At 58.6% G+C, this 20,047-nt stretch overlaps 1 protein-coding gene across 1 annotated transcript in view; it reads right to left on the bottom strand.

Annotated features, from left to right (window-relative positions):
* The window catches only part of MGAT5B (alpha-1,6-mannosylglycoprotein 6-beta-N-acetylglucosaminyltransferase B), an 83,575-nt gene extending 63,661 nt beyond the window's left edge, over positions 1–19,914 (bottom strand). Inside the window, exons 1-3 of the mRNA XM_049638140.1 lie at positions 19,845–19,914; positions 15,954–16,066; positions 7,997–8,144 (exon numbers count right to left, since the gene is read on the bottom strand). Of these exons, the coding sequence (XP_049494097.1) occupies positions 7,997–8,144; positions 15,954–16,066; positions 19,845–19,912 (329 nt within the window). The 5' untranslated portion in view covers positions 19,913–19,914. The remainder of the gene's footprint in view (positions 1–7,996; positions 8,145–15,953; positions 16,067–19,844) is intronic.
* Between the last annotated feature and the right edge of the window lie 133 nt (positions 19,915–20,047).

The raw sequence follows: 20,047 nt of genomic DNA on the forward strand, positions 1-20,047 counted from the left end.
CCCCCCCCCCCCCCCCCCCCGAGAGGCAGCGAACACCACAGCCAGTCATCACAGGGCCAGGACACAGATGCCACTTATCTGTCCCTTTGGCCAGCCAGGCTGGCTGGGCTCCAGTCATCTCCTGGCTTCAGGCCACATCCCCCCGAGAGGCCCCCTTGAGGCCCCAGCCCCTCCTCTCGGCCCCTGAGCCACCCTCATTCCCTGGCCCCTTGAACAAGCTCTCCTGGACGCCTAGGGAAGGAGGTTGAATTTCATGTTCCTCCCATGATTTATGAGGGTTGCCTTCAATTAACAGGGTATCGATTCCCGCACAGCTGGCCAGCGTGCTTGCTGGGAGTTGTTATTTTATTACGAAACCGGTCGCTTTCCTTTTAAAACACCGAGACTCAGCCCACAGGTGCCCACAGACACGCCGGCCGAGAGAGACAGACACGTTCGGCCAGAAACATGAGCGTCGTGGACAGGGAGACGCGTTCTCTCTGCGGCTGGCTCCCTCCCTGTCTGTCCCCCTCTCACACATACCACACGGGACGGAAAGTGTCCAGCCTTCCCTACAACTTTACCGCTCTCCTCCTCCACGTCTTTGGCCCCCTTCACCCCCATCCAGAGCCCCTGATGCTGTGGGGAGGGCTCTGAACTTGACCCAGGATCTTCTAGCCCCGTCCTAAGCAAGAGCAGAGAGCATTCTCTCTTGCACCAAGAAATACACATACACACCCATCCACATAGATTTATATTAGAGCAATAGACAGACAGACGGATGACCTCCCCACTACTGACGGGAACAGAGCCGGAGTCGGGCTTCGTGCGGTTTCAGCACGTGGGGAAGGGGTCAGTGCCCCATGAGCGGGGCAAAGCGGGGTGGCAAAGCTGGCCTCGGGGACACAGGAGCCAGACTCCAGCTCCCACCCCCACACCCCAGGCCTGGCTTTCCCCCGGGGGATTTTTTTTTTTTTTTTAATATCTCACGTGTATATTTTGTTGAAGACACATGGAGACCCTACTGTACAGGTGTATCTCGCCTGTCTTACAAACAGCATACAGTTGGATGTTGAGAATCTCTTTGTTAGGATGATTGACCTATTCACACTTATCCTCGTATTTGCTAGGTTTCCGCCCTGGAAGCCTGACTGCCCTTGTCACCCAGCTGCCGGTCCCTCCCCACCAGCCTGGCCTCTCTCCAGCCCTGGGGTCAGACAAGCGCCCCCACCCCCACCCTGATCTCCACAGGGAGGCTGTCCTGTTAGGGAGGGGCCCCGCACAGGGTGGGACATGATTGAGGCATGCCTTTAAAAGCAGCCCCCCACCAAAAAAAAATAAAAAAATAAAAAATAAATAAAAGCAGCCCCCAAAGTGGTCTTCCCAGGTTACGTGCCCTCTGCCCTGCTCCCCACCCTCCCACGTAGGCCTCTTGGCTCAGGCCACAGGCTTTGCTGGCACGCAGGTGGCCAACAGCATCTAGGAGCATTTTCGAGTTTCTCTTTTTTTTTTTTTAATGTTTATTTATTTTTGAGACAGAGAGACAGAGCCTGAACGGGGGAAGGGGCAGAGAGAGAGGGAGACACAGAATCCGAAGCAGGCTCCAGGCTCTGAGCCATCAGCACAGAGCCCGATGCAGGGCTCGAACCCACGAACCGTGAGATCACGACCTGAGCCGAAGTCAGACGCTGAACCGACTGAGCCCCCCAGGCGCCCCTCTCTTTTTTTTTTTAAATGGAAAAACCCTCCTCTCCTTACCCAGACAAGAATCTCGACACACCTCCTTTCGGTCATCCCTGCTGCACTGCTTAACCTGTAATCCAACTCTGTTTATAATTACAGAACCTGTTCTTTTCACAGTGTCCCTTGTCACTGAAATCCCCGCAGGTCCCCGTCCACGTCCTATTTGAGGATGGCATGAGCCCCACCGAGTCACCACAGTCTGGGCGCCATTTCCTTGCTGGTGGACGTTTCAAGCGTTGCTCAAACATCTTTTTTTTTTTTTTTTTAGACTTTATTTTATTTTAAGTAATCTCTCCACACCCAACACGGGGCTCGAACGCACGACCCCGAGATCAAGCGTCAGATACCCCACTGCCCGGGCCAGCCAGGTGCCCCGTTGCTCACACTTTTTGACGCTATAACAAAGGCGTCCGTGACCAACGTGTTCACAAACGCGTTTCTAAGTTAAGATGCTTCTCCTAAGACGGATTCCCAGCACGAAACCACCAGGTCCAGGGCCGTGACCACGTTTAGGGTTCTACACTCACACGGTGGCCAACGGCCCCCGGGGTTCAAGCGGCTCCTGCTCCCAGACGCCACAGGACAGCAACTAGGCACCCCCACGTGGGCCAGCCTCCTCCGTGTACAGAACGGGAAGTCATCTGGGACGGGGATGGCCGCAGCGCACGTGGCTTCTGTCTCCCTGTGACGCTACACGTGCCAGGTTCACATTTAACAGAGCTCCCAAGGGCACCCAAACTACCTGTCTTCCCTTCCTCCTTCCTCCCTTCCTTGTTTCCTTTCTTTTTTTTTTTTTTTTAATGTTTATTTATTTTTGAGAGAGACAGAGACAGAGCTTGAGCGGGGGAGGGGCAGAGAGAGAGAGGGAGACACAGAATCGGAAACAGGCTCCAGGCCCCGAGCTGTCAGCACGGAGCCCGACGCGGGGCTCGAACCCGCGACCCGTCAGATCATGACCGGAGCTGAATCGGACGCCCAACCGACCGAGCCACCCAGGCGCCCCATCCTTCCTTTCTTCAGCAGGCACTTACTGAACTCTGGGATCCAGAAGTCAAACAGGCAAAACCCCTGCCCTCACAGAGCATACATTCCAGCTCGGGAGACGGACATACACAAACAAATCATGGAAATACACAGGGCGAGGGGGTGATAAGTGAAGAGGGGTGGGGAGTCCAGGAGAGTGGGTGCAGCTTGACATAGGTCCTCGGGGAAAGACTCACTGGTGACATTTAAGCAAAAACCAGAGGAAACCGTGAGAGTAAGAAAACTGACTCACTTGGCTGGATCTGAGGAAAGAGCATCATTCCAGGCAGAGGGCACGGCCTGTGCAAAGGCCCTGTGGCCAGAGGGCGACCACTGTGCTACAGGAACAGCGGAGAGGCTGGTGGGCTAAAGCCCAGAGAGTGAAACGGAAGATAGCAGGGGAGGTGAGCCAGACACACAACAGGGCTGGGTACACGGGGGTCACAGGCCACTGGGTATGATAGGGAGCCATGCAGGAGGAGGCACCTGACCAAACTGGTATTTAAAAAAAAAATTTGTTTATTTATTTATTTATTTTTTCAACGTTTTTTATTTATTTTTGGGACAGAGAGAGACAGAGCATGAACGGGGGAGGGGCAGAGAGAGAGGGAGACACAGAATCGGAAGCAGGCTCCAGGCTCCGAGCCATCAGCCCAGAGCCTGACGCGGGGCTCGAACTCACGGACCGCGAGATCGTGACCTGGCTGAAGTCGGACGCTCAACCGACTGCGCCACCCAGGCGCCCCTGTTTATTTATTTTTGAGAGAGAGAGAGAGACAGACAAAGCATGAGCAGGGGAGGGGCAGAGAGAGAGGGAGACACAGAATCCGAAACAGGCTCCAGGCTCCGAGCTGTCAGCACAGAGCCCGACGCAGGGCTCGAACTCGCGAGCCGTGAGATCACGACCTGATCCGAAGCCGGACGCTCAACTGACTGAGCCACCCAGGCGCCCCGGTATTTTTTTTTTTTTTTAGGTTAGCTCCATGCCCAATACGGAGCTTGAATTCAAGACCTTGAGATCAAGAGTCGCATGCTTTACCGAATGACCCAGCCAGGCACCCCTGAATTGGTATTTTAAAATAATCTCTCTGGTTGCTGAGCTGGGAATCAGTGGGGGGACGGGGACACGGGTGGCGGCCGTGGGGAGAGGTGGGATTCTGGGCACATTCTGAAGGTGGAGACAATTTGCTCACGGACTGGATACAAGTGAGAGGGAGAAGGGTCAAGGCCGACTCCAAGGTTGGGGGTCCGGGCAATGGAAACAGTGGGGCTGGCATGGCCTGGGGTCGGGAGGGCTGGGGAGATGGGGGGCTCGGGTGTACCCAGGAGACACCGCATTTGAGTCATTCCTGGGACCCCCAGGTAGGTGGGCAGGTGGGTATTTGAGACTGAAGACATAAACTGGGGCGTCTAGAGTCTGCAGACCGTTTCCACAGCCATCAAGTTTGGGGTTTGCTCCCCTCACTCACCAGGTCCTCTAGACGTTAACCCTCTGGTGTTATCTCTCCCTGCCAGATGAGGACAGCGGGGCTCGGAGAAGTCACACCGGGCCACCGCCCCAGTCAGCAGCCAGGATTCAGACCCTCCCTGCGGGGCGTGAGCTACTGTAACTTCCAACAGAGACCTGCTGTCGTGACTCTCCAGCTGTGCCCCGGGCCAGGTGCGGGATCCCCCTCCCCAGCAGGGTCCACGTGCTGCTCTTGGAGAACAGGGCTCCACCCCGGGTCCCCCTGTGTCCTCTCCACCCATTCCGGAAACCCCGGCCGAGACTCCACACACAGTAAGCGCCCGGCAGATACGGACTCATGCTTGACTCGAACGAAGAAGACAGCCTGAAACGTTGGCCGTCTTTGCTGCTGCAGAGAAGCCTTATGGGAAATTCAGAGATCATTACTGTTTGGCTTTAGGGTACATAATATGATGCCATTTGCAGCAAAGCTGCAAATACCCCCTAATTAGGTTTTCCTAGGCTAAAAGAGCAAATTTGCTTTCCCAGAGGACATGCCAACCACGGGGCGGGGGGGGGGGGGGGGGAGGCAACAGTCCAGAAGCTTCCGGCAGGGCAGGGCAGGAGGAGGACAGAGGAGGTAGTGAAGGCCACAGATCATTTTGAGGCGGGGGAATCCAAGCACAGGGGAACAGAGTCTGCTGGAAGCACAGCAGCAGCCAGGTCAGCCCCGGGGGGGGCAAGGGGGGGGGGGGGGCTGGAGTGTCTGTGCACACGGGAGGTGTGAGCCAGCAACCCCCCCCACACACACACACACAGACACACTGCGTGCCCTGGACACGCCCATTTCTCTCCCTGAAACGAGAAACAACAATGTCCCTGAAATTTACAACAATGTCCCTGAAATTTACGGCTCTGCCTATGGGGTTTGATGGGCTCTGCTGGTCTTGATGGATTGTTGCTACTTCCCCCGGACGGGAGGGAGCTAGGAGGTGGCGCGGACTCCCCCTCCTCCCCGAGGCAGGGCAGGGGAGGGAGGGAGGGAGAGGCCAGGACGGGAAGAAACCAGAGAGGCGTGGAGCCGCTGACGATAGCTCTCCCCACCCCCACCCCCCACAGCGTCCAAAAAGGCAGGCCAGCTGCCCCTCTGCTCTGTCGCCCACAGCTGGGTGCTCAGTGGGGAGGCGACAGCGTCCTCTGCCCTCGCCCTGGTGACCTGTGGACAGCCCGACAGACAGCCCGGAGGGGCGGCCGCAGAGCTGGGGGCAGGCAGGAGAGGAGCAAGGAGGAGACAGCGGGGGGTGAGGGGTTGGATTAGAGGGACAATGGACGGACGATGGACGCCATGTACATGCAGAAGAAAATGATCTCATGCCCCAGAGGGAAGGAACGCCATGGGAGCCCAACACCTTTGCCTCCCTCCCCCCATTTCTGCCACCAGCTCCCCTGCTTCCCTTTTCCACACAGCAGTTAGAGCTATCCTTAAAAAAAACCCAACAAAGCCAGCTCCTATCACCCCCTCTGTGTGAGCCCTCTAGCAAACTCCCACGCCTCTTAGAATCGTGTCCTCAATACTCACCACGGCTGACAAAGCCCTGCGCCACCTGCCCTGTCAGCCTGTCCTATCCCTCACCACCCTCCGCCATGTTGCCTTTCCCATTGGTTCTTTTCCTCCAACACACTAAAGCTTATCCTACCCCAGGGCCTTTGCACTTGTTCCTCTCGCTTCTTCAAATCCTCTACTCCCAGCTCCTCACGCGGCTGGCTCCTTCCCGTTGTTCAGAATCAAGCTGAAATATCACCAACTCAGAAAGGCCCTCCCAGACTGCCCTGTGTGAACAGTAGCTTCCTGGACACCCACCCCAAACCCTTCAGAGCACGTATCGGTATCTGACATTATCTCGTTTACCTCTTTTTCTCAGTTACTGCCTGTCTCCTCCACAGGAGTGAGGACAAGCTCATCACTGCGTCGCCAGCACCAGTAGCCTCGTGCTTAGTGGGTCCAAAATATATTTCCTGAGAGGATCTGTCTAGTTTGTTCTGTCAGGCGCTCATCCCGGGATGGTGAGAGAGCGTCTAACCAGGCACCCCGCACCCAGCCAGGCAGCCGACTCAGGAGCCAGGCACTGTGGCCGGTTCCTCACACAACCAGGTTCCAGGACTGCCCATGTCCCAACCCCGCCCCCCCAAAAAAAATCAAGGCAAAGATCTAGTGAAGGATATTCTCCCCCTGAGCTGTAAATTAATTGATGCGAAGTCTTGCAAAGGAATAAAAACTAACCCCCACGCAGCCACACGTTCAGTAAGCGGCCACCAAGGGCGCAGGGGTTAGAAACGTGAGCTCCGGAGTTAGCTGGCCTCGGTCCAGAGCCGGGCCCGGCCCCTCAGCTGCTGGGCAACTTCGGGTGAGTTCCGGAACTTCTCTGCACCTCAGTTCCCTCCTCGACGCGGCAGAGATTAAAGCACCCACGAAGCGGGGGTAGAACTGATGACCGTTGGGGTTGGACCCGACCGGCTGTCAGGACGCTCAGTCAGCGGGGCCCGTGTGAGGTGTGTCCCGTGACCGGCAGCCCGGCCCGCACAGGCTATGTCAGCGGACCCCACGCGGCTCCAGAGGAGGGGTCCGTGCCACACGCCCCCTCCCCCGGCCGGCCGGGGCCCCACAATGACCAGGACCGGCCGCCGACACTTGAACTTTGACTCTGCGAAACTCCAAACAGCAGGTGCCCGGAGCCTCGGCCTTTACCTCCCACGTGCTGGCTGAGGTACGTCTTTCCTACACGTTGTCTAGAAGCGTGGATTTCCGCTGGGTTTTTCAGCCGTAGAACATTCTTAGCAAATCACACGGGCCAAGGCATAGCTTTTCCTAAATCGTGTTGAGTGCCGGGTTCAAACTTACTTTTTAGCAGTTAGAACACATTGCACAAATCCACGTCACAAGGGACCCCAGTGTTGGAAAGAGATCAGGCGGAGCCCGTCTCCCTGGGATATGGGGGGGGGGGGCTGCAAGCCCCTCCCTCCACAGCCCAGTCCGAGGGCCCTGACTCCGCGCTTCCTCATTCTCTGGGGTTCCGGTCGCTTAAACACCCAAGACACCATTTGGTGTGGGGGGCCCGCTGCTGAGGCCCATGGGACTGTGGCCCAGACTCTTGGAGATGTTTGGATATTCTGGACTCGGGAGGGAAATATTTAGAACGAATAAACCAAGAAATTCTTTTTGGCAAAAAATGACCCAGGCCCATCGGTGGAGGACGGGTAACCACCGGGGCCATCCCACCCCCGCACGACCGTCAGCGGGGACAGAGCTCAAAAGTGCCGTGTCGAGTGAAAAAAGCAGGTGCAGGAAATGCACCTGTGGGATGCCCGTGAACCCCACACACCGCGCATTCCCAGCGTGTGCTTATACAACACGCATGTGCCAGGAGCCAGTGATGCCTAACTCGGGAAGGCACCTGTCTCCACTGGGAAGGAGGTAAAGCGCCCCCCGGCCTTCATCTCTGGTCCTTATTAAGAAGGGACAAGAGGGAGTCAGGCCACCAACATGGCAAGACGTTAACAGCCCCTGAATCTGGTGGTGGAAACGCGCTCTGGGGTGTTATTCTTGTGCGGCTTCCGTATTTCTTAAGTTTTCTCCATTAGCAGAAAGGGGGCTGACCGATAGCGCCCCCCCACCCCCAGCTCTGGGAGAGCATTTGGAGGCTGCACGGCAGTCGTCCCCTGCTGTCCCCCCCCCCCCCCCCCCCCCCCCCCCCGCCCCCCCCCTCCCCCACTCCAAGTGCCACTCTCCCTGCGGGGACCCCTTACCTGTCCGCAGCAAAGTGCCCGTCGCCAGAAGCCCGGTGCAGCTCACTGCCGTTCTCCAGTCTGGCCAGCGCGTCCATTCGCTTCGCCATCAGCTCCAACAAATCGCTCATCTTGCGCAGGACGCCGCGGGACTCCGGCCCGCCCAACACTGCAGACAGCCCACGGGCACAGTCAGGCTCAGCCGCAGCCCGGGGGCCCCCCGAACCTGGCTGCTCAGACTCCAGCCCCGCTCCCACTCTCCCAGGCCAAGGAGGGGTCAGGAGAGTGAGCCCACCCCACCCCTCACCCCTGCAGGACAGGAGATCCCCCCCAGCTTTGTTGTGTTGGGGTACAGAGCCTGGGGCCAACCTGCTCTCTACCAATTGGGTGACACTGAGATCATCTTAACCTCTCTGGGCCTCCGTTTTGTCGCCTGCAAAATGGAGCTTTAGACATAATCTCAGGTCTGTGCGGAGACGGGAAAGGGCCGGTTGGGGGAGCAGGAACCCCAGGGTCCCCCAGCACTAAGGTCCAGACAGGATTTCTGGATCAGGGCTTCCAAAAATGTGGTCAATCACCCACTCCGCACCTGACTCTCCGGATTCTCAGGCCCTAGTCACCGTCTGCCGATTCACATCTGTAGGGTGTGGGGCCCAGGGGTCTGCAGGCTGCTGGCCACCCACGTGGTGTGCATACACAGGAGAGGTTGTGAACCCACGTTCAAGGAGCTCAGGGCGCTGTTGTTCTCCTGCCAGCCTCTGGGCCCGGCCAGACCCCTTCCCCACCCCACTCCCCCGGACCCCAGCATAGAAAACCATCGTGAACTCGTCCTGACTCTCAGTTGGCCGTTGGATTCCCAAAGATCAACTCCTGGACTGAGGGGCAAGAGAGACCTCGTGAAGAGTAAAATTAGCTAGAAGCAAGGGGCTTCAACCGAGATGCCATTCACTAACCAGCCCAGATTCTCCACGATTTCCTAATTATTCCCGATCATCGTGTCACACGTGCCAGGGTGGGAGAGAGGTCCCTGCCTCCCTTTTCAACCAAATCACGTGGAGGTGTTAACGGCCCCTCCAAACGGTCCACAGGTACTTGGTTCCAGGCGCCACAATCCCCAGCTTGGCTCCGTGAGATTCCCCGGGGCCAGGCTCTGAACCTCTCACAGCAAATGAGCCCTGTTATGGAGACCTGAATGCTTCCCGGGGTTTCCAGGGGTGGGGATGGGAGGGCCTTAGGTCGGGTTCTCCGGAAGCAAAGCCCAAGACCAGAGTTTAAGGGCGAGGCTTTTATTTGAGAGGTGAAGGAAACCCCGGTCAGGGAGCGAGGAGATGACACAGGGAAGGGGAGGCAGCCCAGAGAGGGCGAGCCACCAAACTGGGGAAACCAGCAGGTGCAAAGCCTGCCCCCAGAGTTGTCCTCTGGGGGTAGGGGGGCCGTGAGGGAGCCAGGGTATGCGCTCAACATCTCCTGCAGTCACTGTTGAGGGCTGCTCCCAGGGACAGCCCGGCTCTGCTACTCTCCACCTGCCGTGGGTGGCACAGCCAGCTCCAGCGACGGTAGGAAGCCCCCGGCAAAGAACCACAGTCACCGGACGCTGCCAGTCTGCCCGTGTGCATGGGCATCGTGAGGGCCGGGGGGCGGGGGACCAGCGGCACTGGGGCTCAGTGAGCTCAGAGGGGCTCTCGCCCACCCCTGCCACCAATCCCCGATGTGGCCGTGTGGCCAAGGGTGAGTCATGGCAACACTATTGGCCTCTGTGTCCCCAACCCAAGGAACAATAATCCGATGTCACAGTGCCAAGAGGGGGCAGCAGAGAGCATGGCAGGCCTCTAGGAAGTGGGGGGCAGAGGTGGGGAGAAGAGGGGAGACAGGAGGGGGCTGTTCTCCTCTGTTCCAGGCATAGGACTGAGCTGGGGGGGGGGGGGCGGCAAGGAAGGCTTCGTGTCAGCAAGGCTGCTTGTGACGTTTCTGCTTGGATTGTCCCCCGTGTCCCCTGGCTCTGGGGCCTGGCCTGGCCCAGTGGCTGCTACCACTTTCTCTCACTAAGTCACCTCCTGGCTGGGGTCCCCTGGAAGCTGAGCCCACCTGAGGTCAGAAGGGAGGCCACCAGGAGCCGGGGAGGGCTCATTCACGTGCTATGGAAGGAAGTGCCAGCTGGCCACCAAGTCCCCAGCAAGGCAGAGCTGCAGTTTCCTTAAAGAAGCCAGGGTCCCGGGCTCCAAAGCACGCGCACGCACACACATACACACACACACACACACACACACACACACACACAGTTACCCAAGAGCAACAGCGGCGGGACGGTGTTGGAGAAAATGCACATCTAGAGGAAGGAAGTAAAGACGCACTGTCTCCACCCCGTCTCCATTCCCGCACCAGCAGCTGAAATAGCTAGAAGTCTTCCCACATTCCCCCCCCCCCCCTTGGAAAGACTGGGTAGATTTTTAACAAACCAGTTGGGATTAGGAGATTTCACCATCGCGTGAGGTGAAGCCAGTTTCTCCCACCGCTCCGCCCGCCCCACTCACTCAGTACTCAACCAGTCAATCAATCCAAGAAGATATAAATAGCTTCTTTTCTCTTTCAACTCCGCAGAATCGGGGCCAACGGTTAGTCTTTCAAATCGCTCTCATCCCTGAGACCCCCACCCAAGTCCATCATCCAAATGTAACACCTGGCTTTCACGTGATGCCCGGAGCACAGAGTAAAACAAGGGGCGGGGGGGGGGGGGTTTCCCATCATCTCAGCTAGAAAAATAGGGGAACAGCAGATGATCTGATCTGGCCGCTGCTTAGTACCACTCTTGGAGTTGTGCAGTGTGCCACCTGCACGGCCTCCCGGGGCAGCCCTGATGAGCCGATGCTCACAGCTCAGGCTCCGGTGGCCTCTTCCCCAAAGGTGTGGGATGAAAAAAGGAGAATGAGACCACGGCTGGGGACACCCTCAGTCAGAGCCCGTTAACCAAGCCCCTCTCCCCCAGCCATGACCTGGCCAGAGCACTCAGGCCCAACTGGACCGACCACAGAGTCTGGGCAACAGCTCATCTCCTGCAGACGCGGCACCCCGGAGATGCTGAGCCCATATCACTGCTTCTGGAGCAGTGCTGTGCTCCCTGGAAGGCCTCGGGCCTGGCACCCGGGCCCTGTCACACTGCCGCCCCTCTCTCTGAGCCCATCCCAGGCTTCCTCCACTCTTCCTCACCGCCTGAGCCCCTCCCTGGAACCGCAGGGACACAGCCTCCCCACAGACACACCCTTAGCCCCACTGGGCAGGCTGCAAAACAGCTGCTGGGGCCAATAACTGAGAGATGCGGCGACCCCAAAGCCAAGCAGAGTCTGAGCAGGACAGCGGCCTCGGGCAAGCCGGAGTGGGAGTCGCGAAGCCTGGACTCCACCCGCTCGGCCGCCAGCCGCAGGGGTGCGGGACCGACAGGTGCGCCACTTTCCCTCTCTGGGCCTCAGTTTCTCCTCCTATAAAATGAGGGCGTTGGACTTACCGGACCCTGAGGTTCTATGGGCTGGGACTGCCGTTGTGGCTCATCCCCTAATTGCGTCTGGAGATGAGGGTGATAGGAGAAGAAAGAACCGTTCCTCTCAAAGTTGGCCGAATCCCCTTAGGGCGAGAGCTCGGGGCCAGAGCAGAGGCTAGATGCCCAGGGCAGAGGGACAAAGAGCTAAATGACCCTGCATATTCAAGTAGGGAGACTGGAGATTCCTGGCTCAGCCTGGGAGAGGAGGAGGGAGAACGAGGCAGGGGGCAGGGGGCGCGCGCAGGGCAGCGCCCGTGCAGGGGTGGGGGAAGCGCCAGCTGCAGGGATGCAGGAGGAAACTGCCATCTGCTTGCTCTGCTGAGCAGTGGTCACAGCCCCCATGCCGTTACCCCCACCTCTGTGCAGGGGCTTCTGGGAAAGCATGCCCTTCCCTCTAGGTCAATGCCGGGGACACCGAGGACGTAGGAGGGGAGAAGCAGGAGGTCAGAGCAAGCGGTGGCCAGGGAAACGTAAGCCCCCCAGAGAGTCCTCAGAGATATGTGGGGTTCGGGATGGCCCTTCATAGGAAGGATTAAGCCAATTCTTAAAAAATGTCAACAGATGGGGTGCCTGGGTGGCTCAGTCGGTTGAGCGTCCGGCTTCGGCTCAGGTCATGATCTCGCAGTCTGTGAGTTCGAGCCCCACGTCGGGCTCTGTGCTGGCAGCTCGGAGCCTGAAGCCTGCTTCGGATTCTGTGTCCCCCATCTCTCTCTGCCCCTCCCCCACTCATGCTCTGTCTCTCTCTGTCTCAGAAATAAATAAACATTAAAATTTTTTTTTTTAATGTCAACAGAAAGGGTAACCCCAGAAGACCCGAGGGCTGAGGGACGTGGCTAAGGACACAGACGGCCCCTTTCCGATGGGTCTGTAAGGCTACCTCCATCGGACCAGACCAAGACTGCAAGACCGTCCCCAGCCCCTGGGGGACTCAGGGTGGCCCCTCTTGTCTCCAAATGGCACAGACTAGAAGCTCCAGAGACCTGGGCAGCCAGCTCCCCACCACTTGCGGAGGAGCTCCGGGGCACGGAGCTAGTCCCCTGACTGCCACCACCCACCCAGGGACTGTCAGCAGAGCAGCCCCTGCCACGGCTTGCCCTGAGTCACCTCACTGCTCTTGTGTCGGCTAAATTGAAATGTATTTAATGTGAGGCCCCAGCGTTGTCTCCATATTTCCATATAAATAAGGAAAGCTGGGAAGCCAGGAGATACAGACAGAGGTGCTCGATTTCCCACCAGGCCCCCTCCGCTCCCTCCTCCACACTCTCTGTGTCTGTCTCCCATCCTCCCTTGTCCCCACCCCCCAGCCTTGTCCTTTCTTGTCCCCACCCCTACGCTTTCTAGCTGGTTCCTGGAAATGGGAGGAACCCCCCCCCCCCCGTCATGTCAGGTAGAAGAGACCTCCCTGGCCCCCCATCTATTACCAGCCTCTGAGAGAAACAGCCCCCTAGCACCGTGGTCGGAGGCCAGAGACAGCCACAGAACAAGGAAATATTTCTCTGATGTTCCCCAGGTTCAAATCCTGGCTGGGGGTGCGGGGAGCAGGAAGGGAATCTGCAGCAACACTGGGAGGGAGGCCTCGGACACAACTTCCTATCGGGGCCCCTTGAGCAAGTTCCTCCCGAGGACAAGACAGGGGAGGTGGAGCCAGGAGGCAGGGAAGAGGGACTGGGGTTTGGTGAGGCGCATGCCCAAAAGCCTCCCCCCCCAAGGCTCAAGCCCCTTGCAGCAAGAGGGAATTAGGTTACATTTCTCCCAGTCATGCTCCCCGCCAGCTTCCTTCCCCCAGGATCTTAAGACGAGTGCGTAGCATATAGAAGGAGATTTTTATCCCCCAAATAGCAAACTTTATCACAAAATATAAACTGGCCCAGAGGGGTATCTGGAGCCTCCCCAGGGAGACCACCGTCGACCGAGGCTACCGTCAGCCCCCCCACCTTGTGGAGAACACCCTTTTTCCATCCACCTCTCCCCAGCCTCGTCCTGGGGTGACCCGCTGCCCTCACAGGCTTGACAAGCCGGGAGAGGACAGACTGTTTCCCCAGTTGGGCTCAGATGGTTCTGTTGACCGATGCAAGGATTTTTTTTTTTTTTTTTTGGATAAGCATAATATGATGCATCCACACAATGGAATTTGCACGACAGCCGTGAAGACAAATGCCGACAGCCACACACCAGGAGACGGGCGACTCTCACAAACAGAGTCTTGAGAGGAAGAGGCACACACAGAATCCGCCCCCCACCCCCACCCCCATGCAATTCCACCCTCCGACAGTCCGAAGAAGAGGACCAACTCGTCTGCGCTAGGAGAAGTCAGGGTCCTGACACCCCTGGGGCAGTCATCCGCGGGAGGGGGCAGGAGGGCACTTCCGGGGGCTGATCACGTTCTGTTCCTTGATCTAGGCTGCTGGGTGCATGGATGCGTTCGGTCTGGGGGCACTACAGTCCAGTAGAAAGTTGAATGCGCACACACACAACACATGCAGACACACACATGCCTCTAACCTAACTGCGTGACCTTGGGCGAGTCCTCTCCCCTCTAGGGCTCCGCCCACCCCCAAGACACAGATCTGGCTGGCCCTGGACTCCCAGCATCTCTGCAGGCAAAACTGCAGAATGCAGGCACAGCACCGCAGGGCTCCCGCAAGCCCCTTGTGCTCTGGGCCACTGGACCCATGCCTTGCCAGGGAGATGAGCAGGGGGACCAGAGCCCAGGCATACGCCCCTCCTCCCTCCCCCCCCGGCCCCCAACTGCCACCTTCTTGGATCCCTGACCTTTCTGGAGACCCAACTTCCTCAAGCCCCTTATCGCAGCCACCCAGACGGACACGCCCCCTCTCCAGGAGTGGCAGCCAGGGAGCTTGACCAGCGATCTGTGCAACCTACCTCCTCACACTCATCCATCCCCCTCCCCACCAGTGACCTCATAGCGCCCCCCCCAGCTTCCCCTCAAGTGCGCCCTGCCTTCCGTCTTCCAGCCCCTATTCACACGTATATCTCCTGTGTAGAAATCCCAGCATCTCCTCGGCCCTCTTCCCTAGACAACCTTTTCTGCACTGTCTCAGACTGAGCACGTCCAGTCAACACGGATGCGAGCATGCGCCTTGTGCCAGACGCTGCGAGAGCCCCTTCATACGTGTTATCTTAATGCTCCTGGTGGCCATCCTGGGGGGCGCAGGCATGATCCCCGTTTATCAGAGGAGACAAGAGGAGCTCGGGGAGACTGAAGCAAGTCTCTGCAAGCCAGAGCTGGGACACGTTAATGTACATCCAGGTTTGAGTGACTAATAAATGTGAAATTCCTGCCAGGAGTTTTTGCAAATATAACGACGTACATGTGAAACCAAAGGAAGAAATCTAATGATGAGACACCAGATGGCCTAACCAGTGCCCCTGAGAGCATCCACCCTGGACGACAGCCCATTCTACTTAGGGTATATTTGCCAGTGGGAACAGGGGAGCCACATCGCTGAGCCCCGGGGCAGGGAGGGGGGAGGCGGGGCGAGAAAGTGGACTTTAAACAGACATCTCTGCAGAGTCGCCTACACAGCCAGCCCGATGAATAGTTCCAGAAGCCTCATGTGTCTCAGCTGCCCCACTAACCCGCGTGTCTCCTGCCCACTGTCACCAAAAGAGCCTCTAAGAAACACTGAGCAAGACTCTGCACTGTTCACCGCTCTTCCTGGAGTAGGAAGAGAGGGGAGGAGGGCCATCCTTGGGGGTTCTTCCTGGTCATGACCCTGTCATGCCCCCAACGCCGTGAGCTCATTCAATCCAGCCCCCGAAGACGGTCATGACTTCCCTTCTCTGTAGGTGTGCTAAGTGCCATGGCCCATCGTATGCAGCTGGGGGATAACGAGCCAGGGTACAAACCAGGTCCATCTGGTCCCCAAAGCCCATGCTCTGAACCTCTGTTCCACTCCCTCACATGTATTACGTGGGCAAGGAGCCACGAAGGTCTGGACTGTGTCCCAAGGGTTCAGAGATAAGACACATGAGCCATGACTGGGTCTTCCCTCTGACTCCGGCCCCCACCTCCCACCCCCTCAGCCGTGGCCACAGCCTGGGTCAAAAGCACAGAGTATGTGTGTCTCAAAGGGACAAGCGTCATATTCGGAAACACTCTCCCCCAACACACACACTGAGGAAACAACTCAAGCAGCCCCTTCGGATGCCTGGGAGACCCCGACTCAAAGGCCCTTCCCTGGCCCGAGAGTCTGCACCAGAAGAAGCCTGATGATCACAGCTCTGGGGCACCAGAGCAGCGTGCAAGGTCCCGCGGCCCAAGCCACGGTCCCTTTCCAAGCACACATCCATAGTCGAGGTGGCCAGGATCCCTGGGACGGAGACCCAGAAGGTCCCTTGAGTTCACTAGGTTCAAAGGCCTCCTTCTCCCAAACCCACAAACACCTGCACCCATTTCCGAGTCACCTTTCCCCACCGAGATACCTTCTGTGCGGATGGTGAAGGGGGAGTCCCCCGGGCGCCGGGCAGAGAGCTGGCCTCCCAAAGACGTCATCAGGAAGCACAGTGAGAAGAAGCCGATACCCAGGACAAAGAGCCTGCAGGGAGCGACAGGGCGGGTCAGAGACAGGTCGGCGGAGTGCACCCCTACCCAGCAAGGGCTCTGTACAAATGAATGGGTGAGGGTGTGAGGATGAAACAGGGCTGAGCTCCTGGCCAGGTCTCTTGTCACAGCAGAATAAAGAGAAGTGGACTACAAGGGGCTGGCCACGAGCCTCACGCAAAACCCCGGGGGACAGTGATACAGGCATAGATCCGGCAAGTTCTAGACTCCAGACAGAGCCTGGCTCACTAAGCAGGCTCAATGTGTGATCCCCAGGCCAGCAACAGCATCACCTTGGAATTGGTAGAAATGCAAAGTCTTGGGCTCCAATCCTAGGCTTACTGAATCACTCTGGGGGTCGTGCAAGCAACACATTTTAACAAGCTCTCCAGGCAATCCTGCTACGCGCTGAAGTCTGAGAAGCACGGGCATAGATGGAAACAGCAGGACCCGATGCCAGCCAGAGGGCAAGTAATTGGTCCAGACAAAACCCACCTGGATCCCATCAATCACCTGGGCTCAGCTCAGCACTGTGCACACAGGTCTTGCCAAGGCAATCAGTCATGAGCTGGCTTGAACACCTCCTTATCATGTTCGAGGCGGGTGGCGTGTGCCTCCATTCTTACCAGAGGGTACGATCTACAAGGCCAGGGCCATGTGGCCACCTTCCAGGCCCAGATTACTCCCAACCCACATCTTCACCGGGCAGGCGCATAGCAGTCGTCAGCTTCCGGACTGACCGATCAGGGAGGCGGATGCCTGAGCACGGGGTGTCATCTGGGAAGCGCGTTATTGCACGGATCAGGAGAGCTGGTCAAAACAGGACCCTTGTTCGTCCCTTCAACACATAGTTGATTAGTTCCCAGGTGCCAGGCACTGGGGTAGCCCCAGGGGGACAGCAGGGAGCCCCATGTTCCTGCCGTTTCCGTACTAGGTGCTGGGCCTCAAACAGGAGAACTGAGCTAACCAGCACAGTCCCAGGGAGGCCAGAGGTAGCAGCTTCTCCGGGACCTTGAATGTATCAGAGGACTTGCAGAACTGGCAGAGCTAAAAATGGAGACCCCCGCCGCTCTGGTCAGGGCGAGGAACCCCATCCTATATGGGGCCAGGCTCACCACAGGGAGCCCCACAAGTCGTGCTAGAGACCTCCAGCCCTCTCACCTCCACCCGCCACCCTCAACTCCACATTTGTGTGCGTCCCCATGCAAGACTTGCTTTATGCATTTTAATCTTCATTATTTGAAGCTGGCAGAGCAGTATTTAATTAAAACTTGGCTCATTAAAGAAAACACACAATTGCAGAAGAAAATAAAAGCACAACAAAATTCCCACCCCATATTTAAATGAAGCTGTTAGAGATTAAATTGGAGAGGGGGCACAACCCCAAAGCAGAGAAAGCCCTGGGGGCTTCCCCCAGGAGGTGACAGGAGGACAGGCGACCCAGCACGAGACACTGCTCCCTCACCTCTGAGGGACCCTCACTGCATTCCACCAAGCTTGAGGATGGGTCCCTGGGATCCCAAGATGAAGCCAGGCTGGTCTCAGGACAGCAGCCAGAGAAACAGTGTAGGAGGCGGGTGGTTGTACACCCAGGAAGATTCTGAAAGAATCAGCTATCGTCTCCCGGCCTGAGGCCAAGGACGGATTCCTCAAGTCTATTGTCTCCCGCTCCCTCAACCCCCCTCCCCAGCTACGGGGTTGTATTTAGAGCCAGGGCCCAAACAAACCTGCTATGAGAAAGGGATCTAAACTTTTAGCCTAGAATCTGACGCCCCAAACACACCTCATCTGAATCTCTCTCTGCCAGACCCCAATCCTAGGGCCATTGATGGTGGATTCAAGTAAAAATGGTTTCGTCCGTCTGTGTATCCATTCAAACGATATTCCAGGAGCAACTACAGAATGGGGCTCTGGGGAAACTAAAGGGAGCAGGGCTCCCAGCCTGGCCTTAAAAATTAACGGGTAAAAAAAAAAAAAAAAAAAATTAACAGGTAGAGGTGATGTGGTTAGAGGCCAGCCCCCCTCCATCTGAAGGGGACACGAAGATTCCACTGCTGGCTGTGACTCTCTGGGTAGCCTAGGAAGACCCTAGGTGAATAAACAGAACTTGAAGGGAGGGGAGTCTATGCAGTACCACCTCTGAATCCTGGCTTCAGATAAAAGCCTGAAAGAGCCAGGACCCCAGAGGGAAGGAGCTCTGGGGAGTGGGCGCTGTCCATGGTGCTGGCTCCAGCAGCCGCCTCCAATTGCACCAGAAAACGTCCAGCCAAAGCTCGGGTCGGTTGGCGGGCCTTCCCATGACCTGGAGGGCGGGACGACCTGGAGGGGGTGGCAGAGACCGGGAGAGGACCCTCTCAACTGTCAGTGTCAGCCAGACCTTCGAGGATTTCGCTGGAGGAGTAAGGTCCTTTCCAGGGACGCCCACTTCCCGCCCTGCTTCCCACGCAAACCTTGCGTCAAGCCATCCCCCTGCCTCCTGCCCAAGGCCCTACACTTGGGACCGCCAACTCTACGATCCTCCCCTCCCGCATCCTCCAGACATCGGCGGTCCATCATGAGCCGTGCTGTCGGGAAGGCAGGCTGCCTAGCTCCACACTACAGGCCCAGCCCATCCAGAGGCCGGAGGTGCTGGGGAGGCCGGAGACACCTGAGCCAAGGTCTCCCCGTCTGGGGGCTGGAGGGAGACCAGCTGGAAGGGGCGGGGACTCCGGCCAAAGGCCCGGAGGGGAGGGGCTCAAAACCCGACCCTCCCACAGCCCTCCTGCGCCTCTTCCTGCCCAGCTCCTGCCCCAGCGGAAAGGAGCCGCGTCCACACCGAACCTGTGGCCGCATCCGGAGTGCGACCACCGCCCCGCCCTCGCCGCTCCCTCGGCGCCCTCTGCCACCCAGCCCCCCTGGGCAAGGTGGCTCTCCGACCCCGCTGGGCGCCCATCGCTTAGCGTCTCCTCCCCACCCCCAGCAGCAGGCGGGCTCCGCGGGCTCTAGGGAGAGGAGCCCGGGGTCTGGGAGGGGGGAGGGGCCTGGAGGGGTTCGACAGAGCCCAGCCAGCCCCGCGTGGCCCCAGCTAGACTTGGCCCCCCGAGGTTGGGGTGAAAGGATCCGTCTTCGCCTCTATCCTGCCTCCACGTTCCCAGAGGTCCCGGCTCCCGCTGCCCCGGCGCTCCACAGCGCCGCCCCTGCCACCCACTCTCCACGGACGCTAAGGAGGGTCGAATTCCCAGCAGAAAGGGGGGTGGGAGGGTGTCCTTGCTCCATCTCGGGGAAGCTCCCGTTAGAGACAGGCCCGCACGCCGCCGCGAGAACGGGAGCGCGAGCAGAAGACGAGGGCAAAGCGGTGGGACAGGTGGACGACTCGACCCAGGGCTCGACTCGCACGCGGGGCGGGGAAGCCTCCCAGCACCGCGCAAGAACTTCGCCGCCGGGGTGGGGCCGTCTGAGAAGTGGGAAGGACCCTGAGGGGCGGGGAAGGGGCACCCCGGCAGAGGCGACTTCCCGGGCCCAGGGCCACAACCCGGGTGCGCTCTGCCCCCGTTCCCACCCTCGCACCCCGAGTCCTCGCCACCTCGGGACACGACTCAGAATTACACGCCCCTCCCCACCCGAACCCGAACCTCGGCCCCATCCCTTCTACAGCCCCGCCGCCCATCACAAACACGAACCGCCGCCCTCTGCCACTGGGACGGGCACCCTCGCGGGGAACGACCTCGCCCACCCCTACCCCGCGCCCCCTCGGACAAAAAGACCTCCCCGCGCCAGCCGGGAGAGAACTTTACCGAAAGGGTCTCAGGGTGACCAGGCATCTTCTGACCATTATCTTCCCATCCGGGTTGACTGTGATCATTGTTCAAACTTGTCTGGGCGAGGAGCCGCGGGCAAGGCCGGACGCACCGTCCCGGGCCCTGCTCCCGCCGCGTCCGGGCCGCGAACCCGCGGCGGGCCGAAGCCGGGTCTGAGCGAGGCCGGGAGGGGGGGGGGG

This window comes from Panthera uncia, chromosome E1 (assembly GCF_023721935.1).
Source record: "Panthera uncia isolate 11264 chromosome E1, Puncia_PCG_1.0, whole genome shotgun sequence".
NCBI lineage: Eukaryota > Metazoa > Chordata > Mammalia > Carnivora > Felidae > Panthera > Panthera uncia.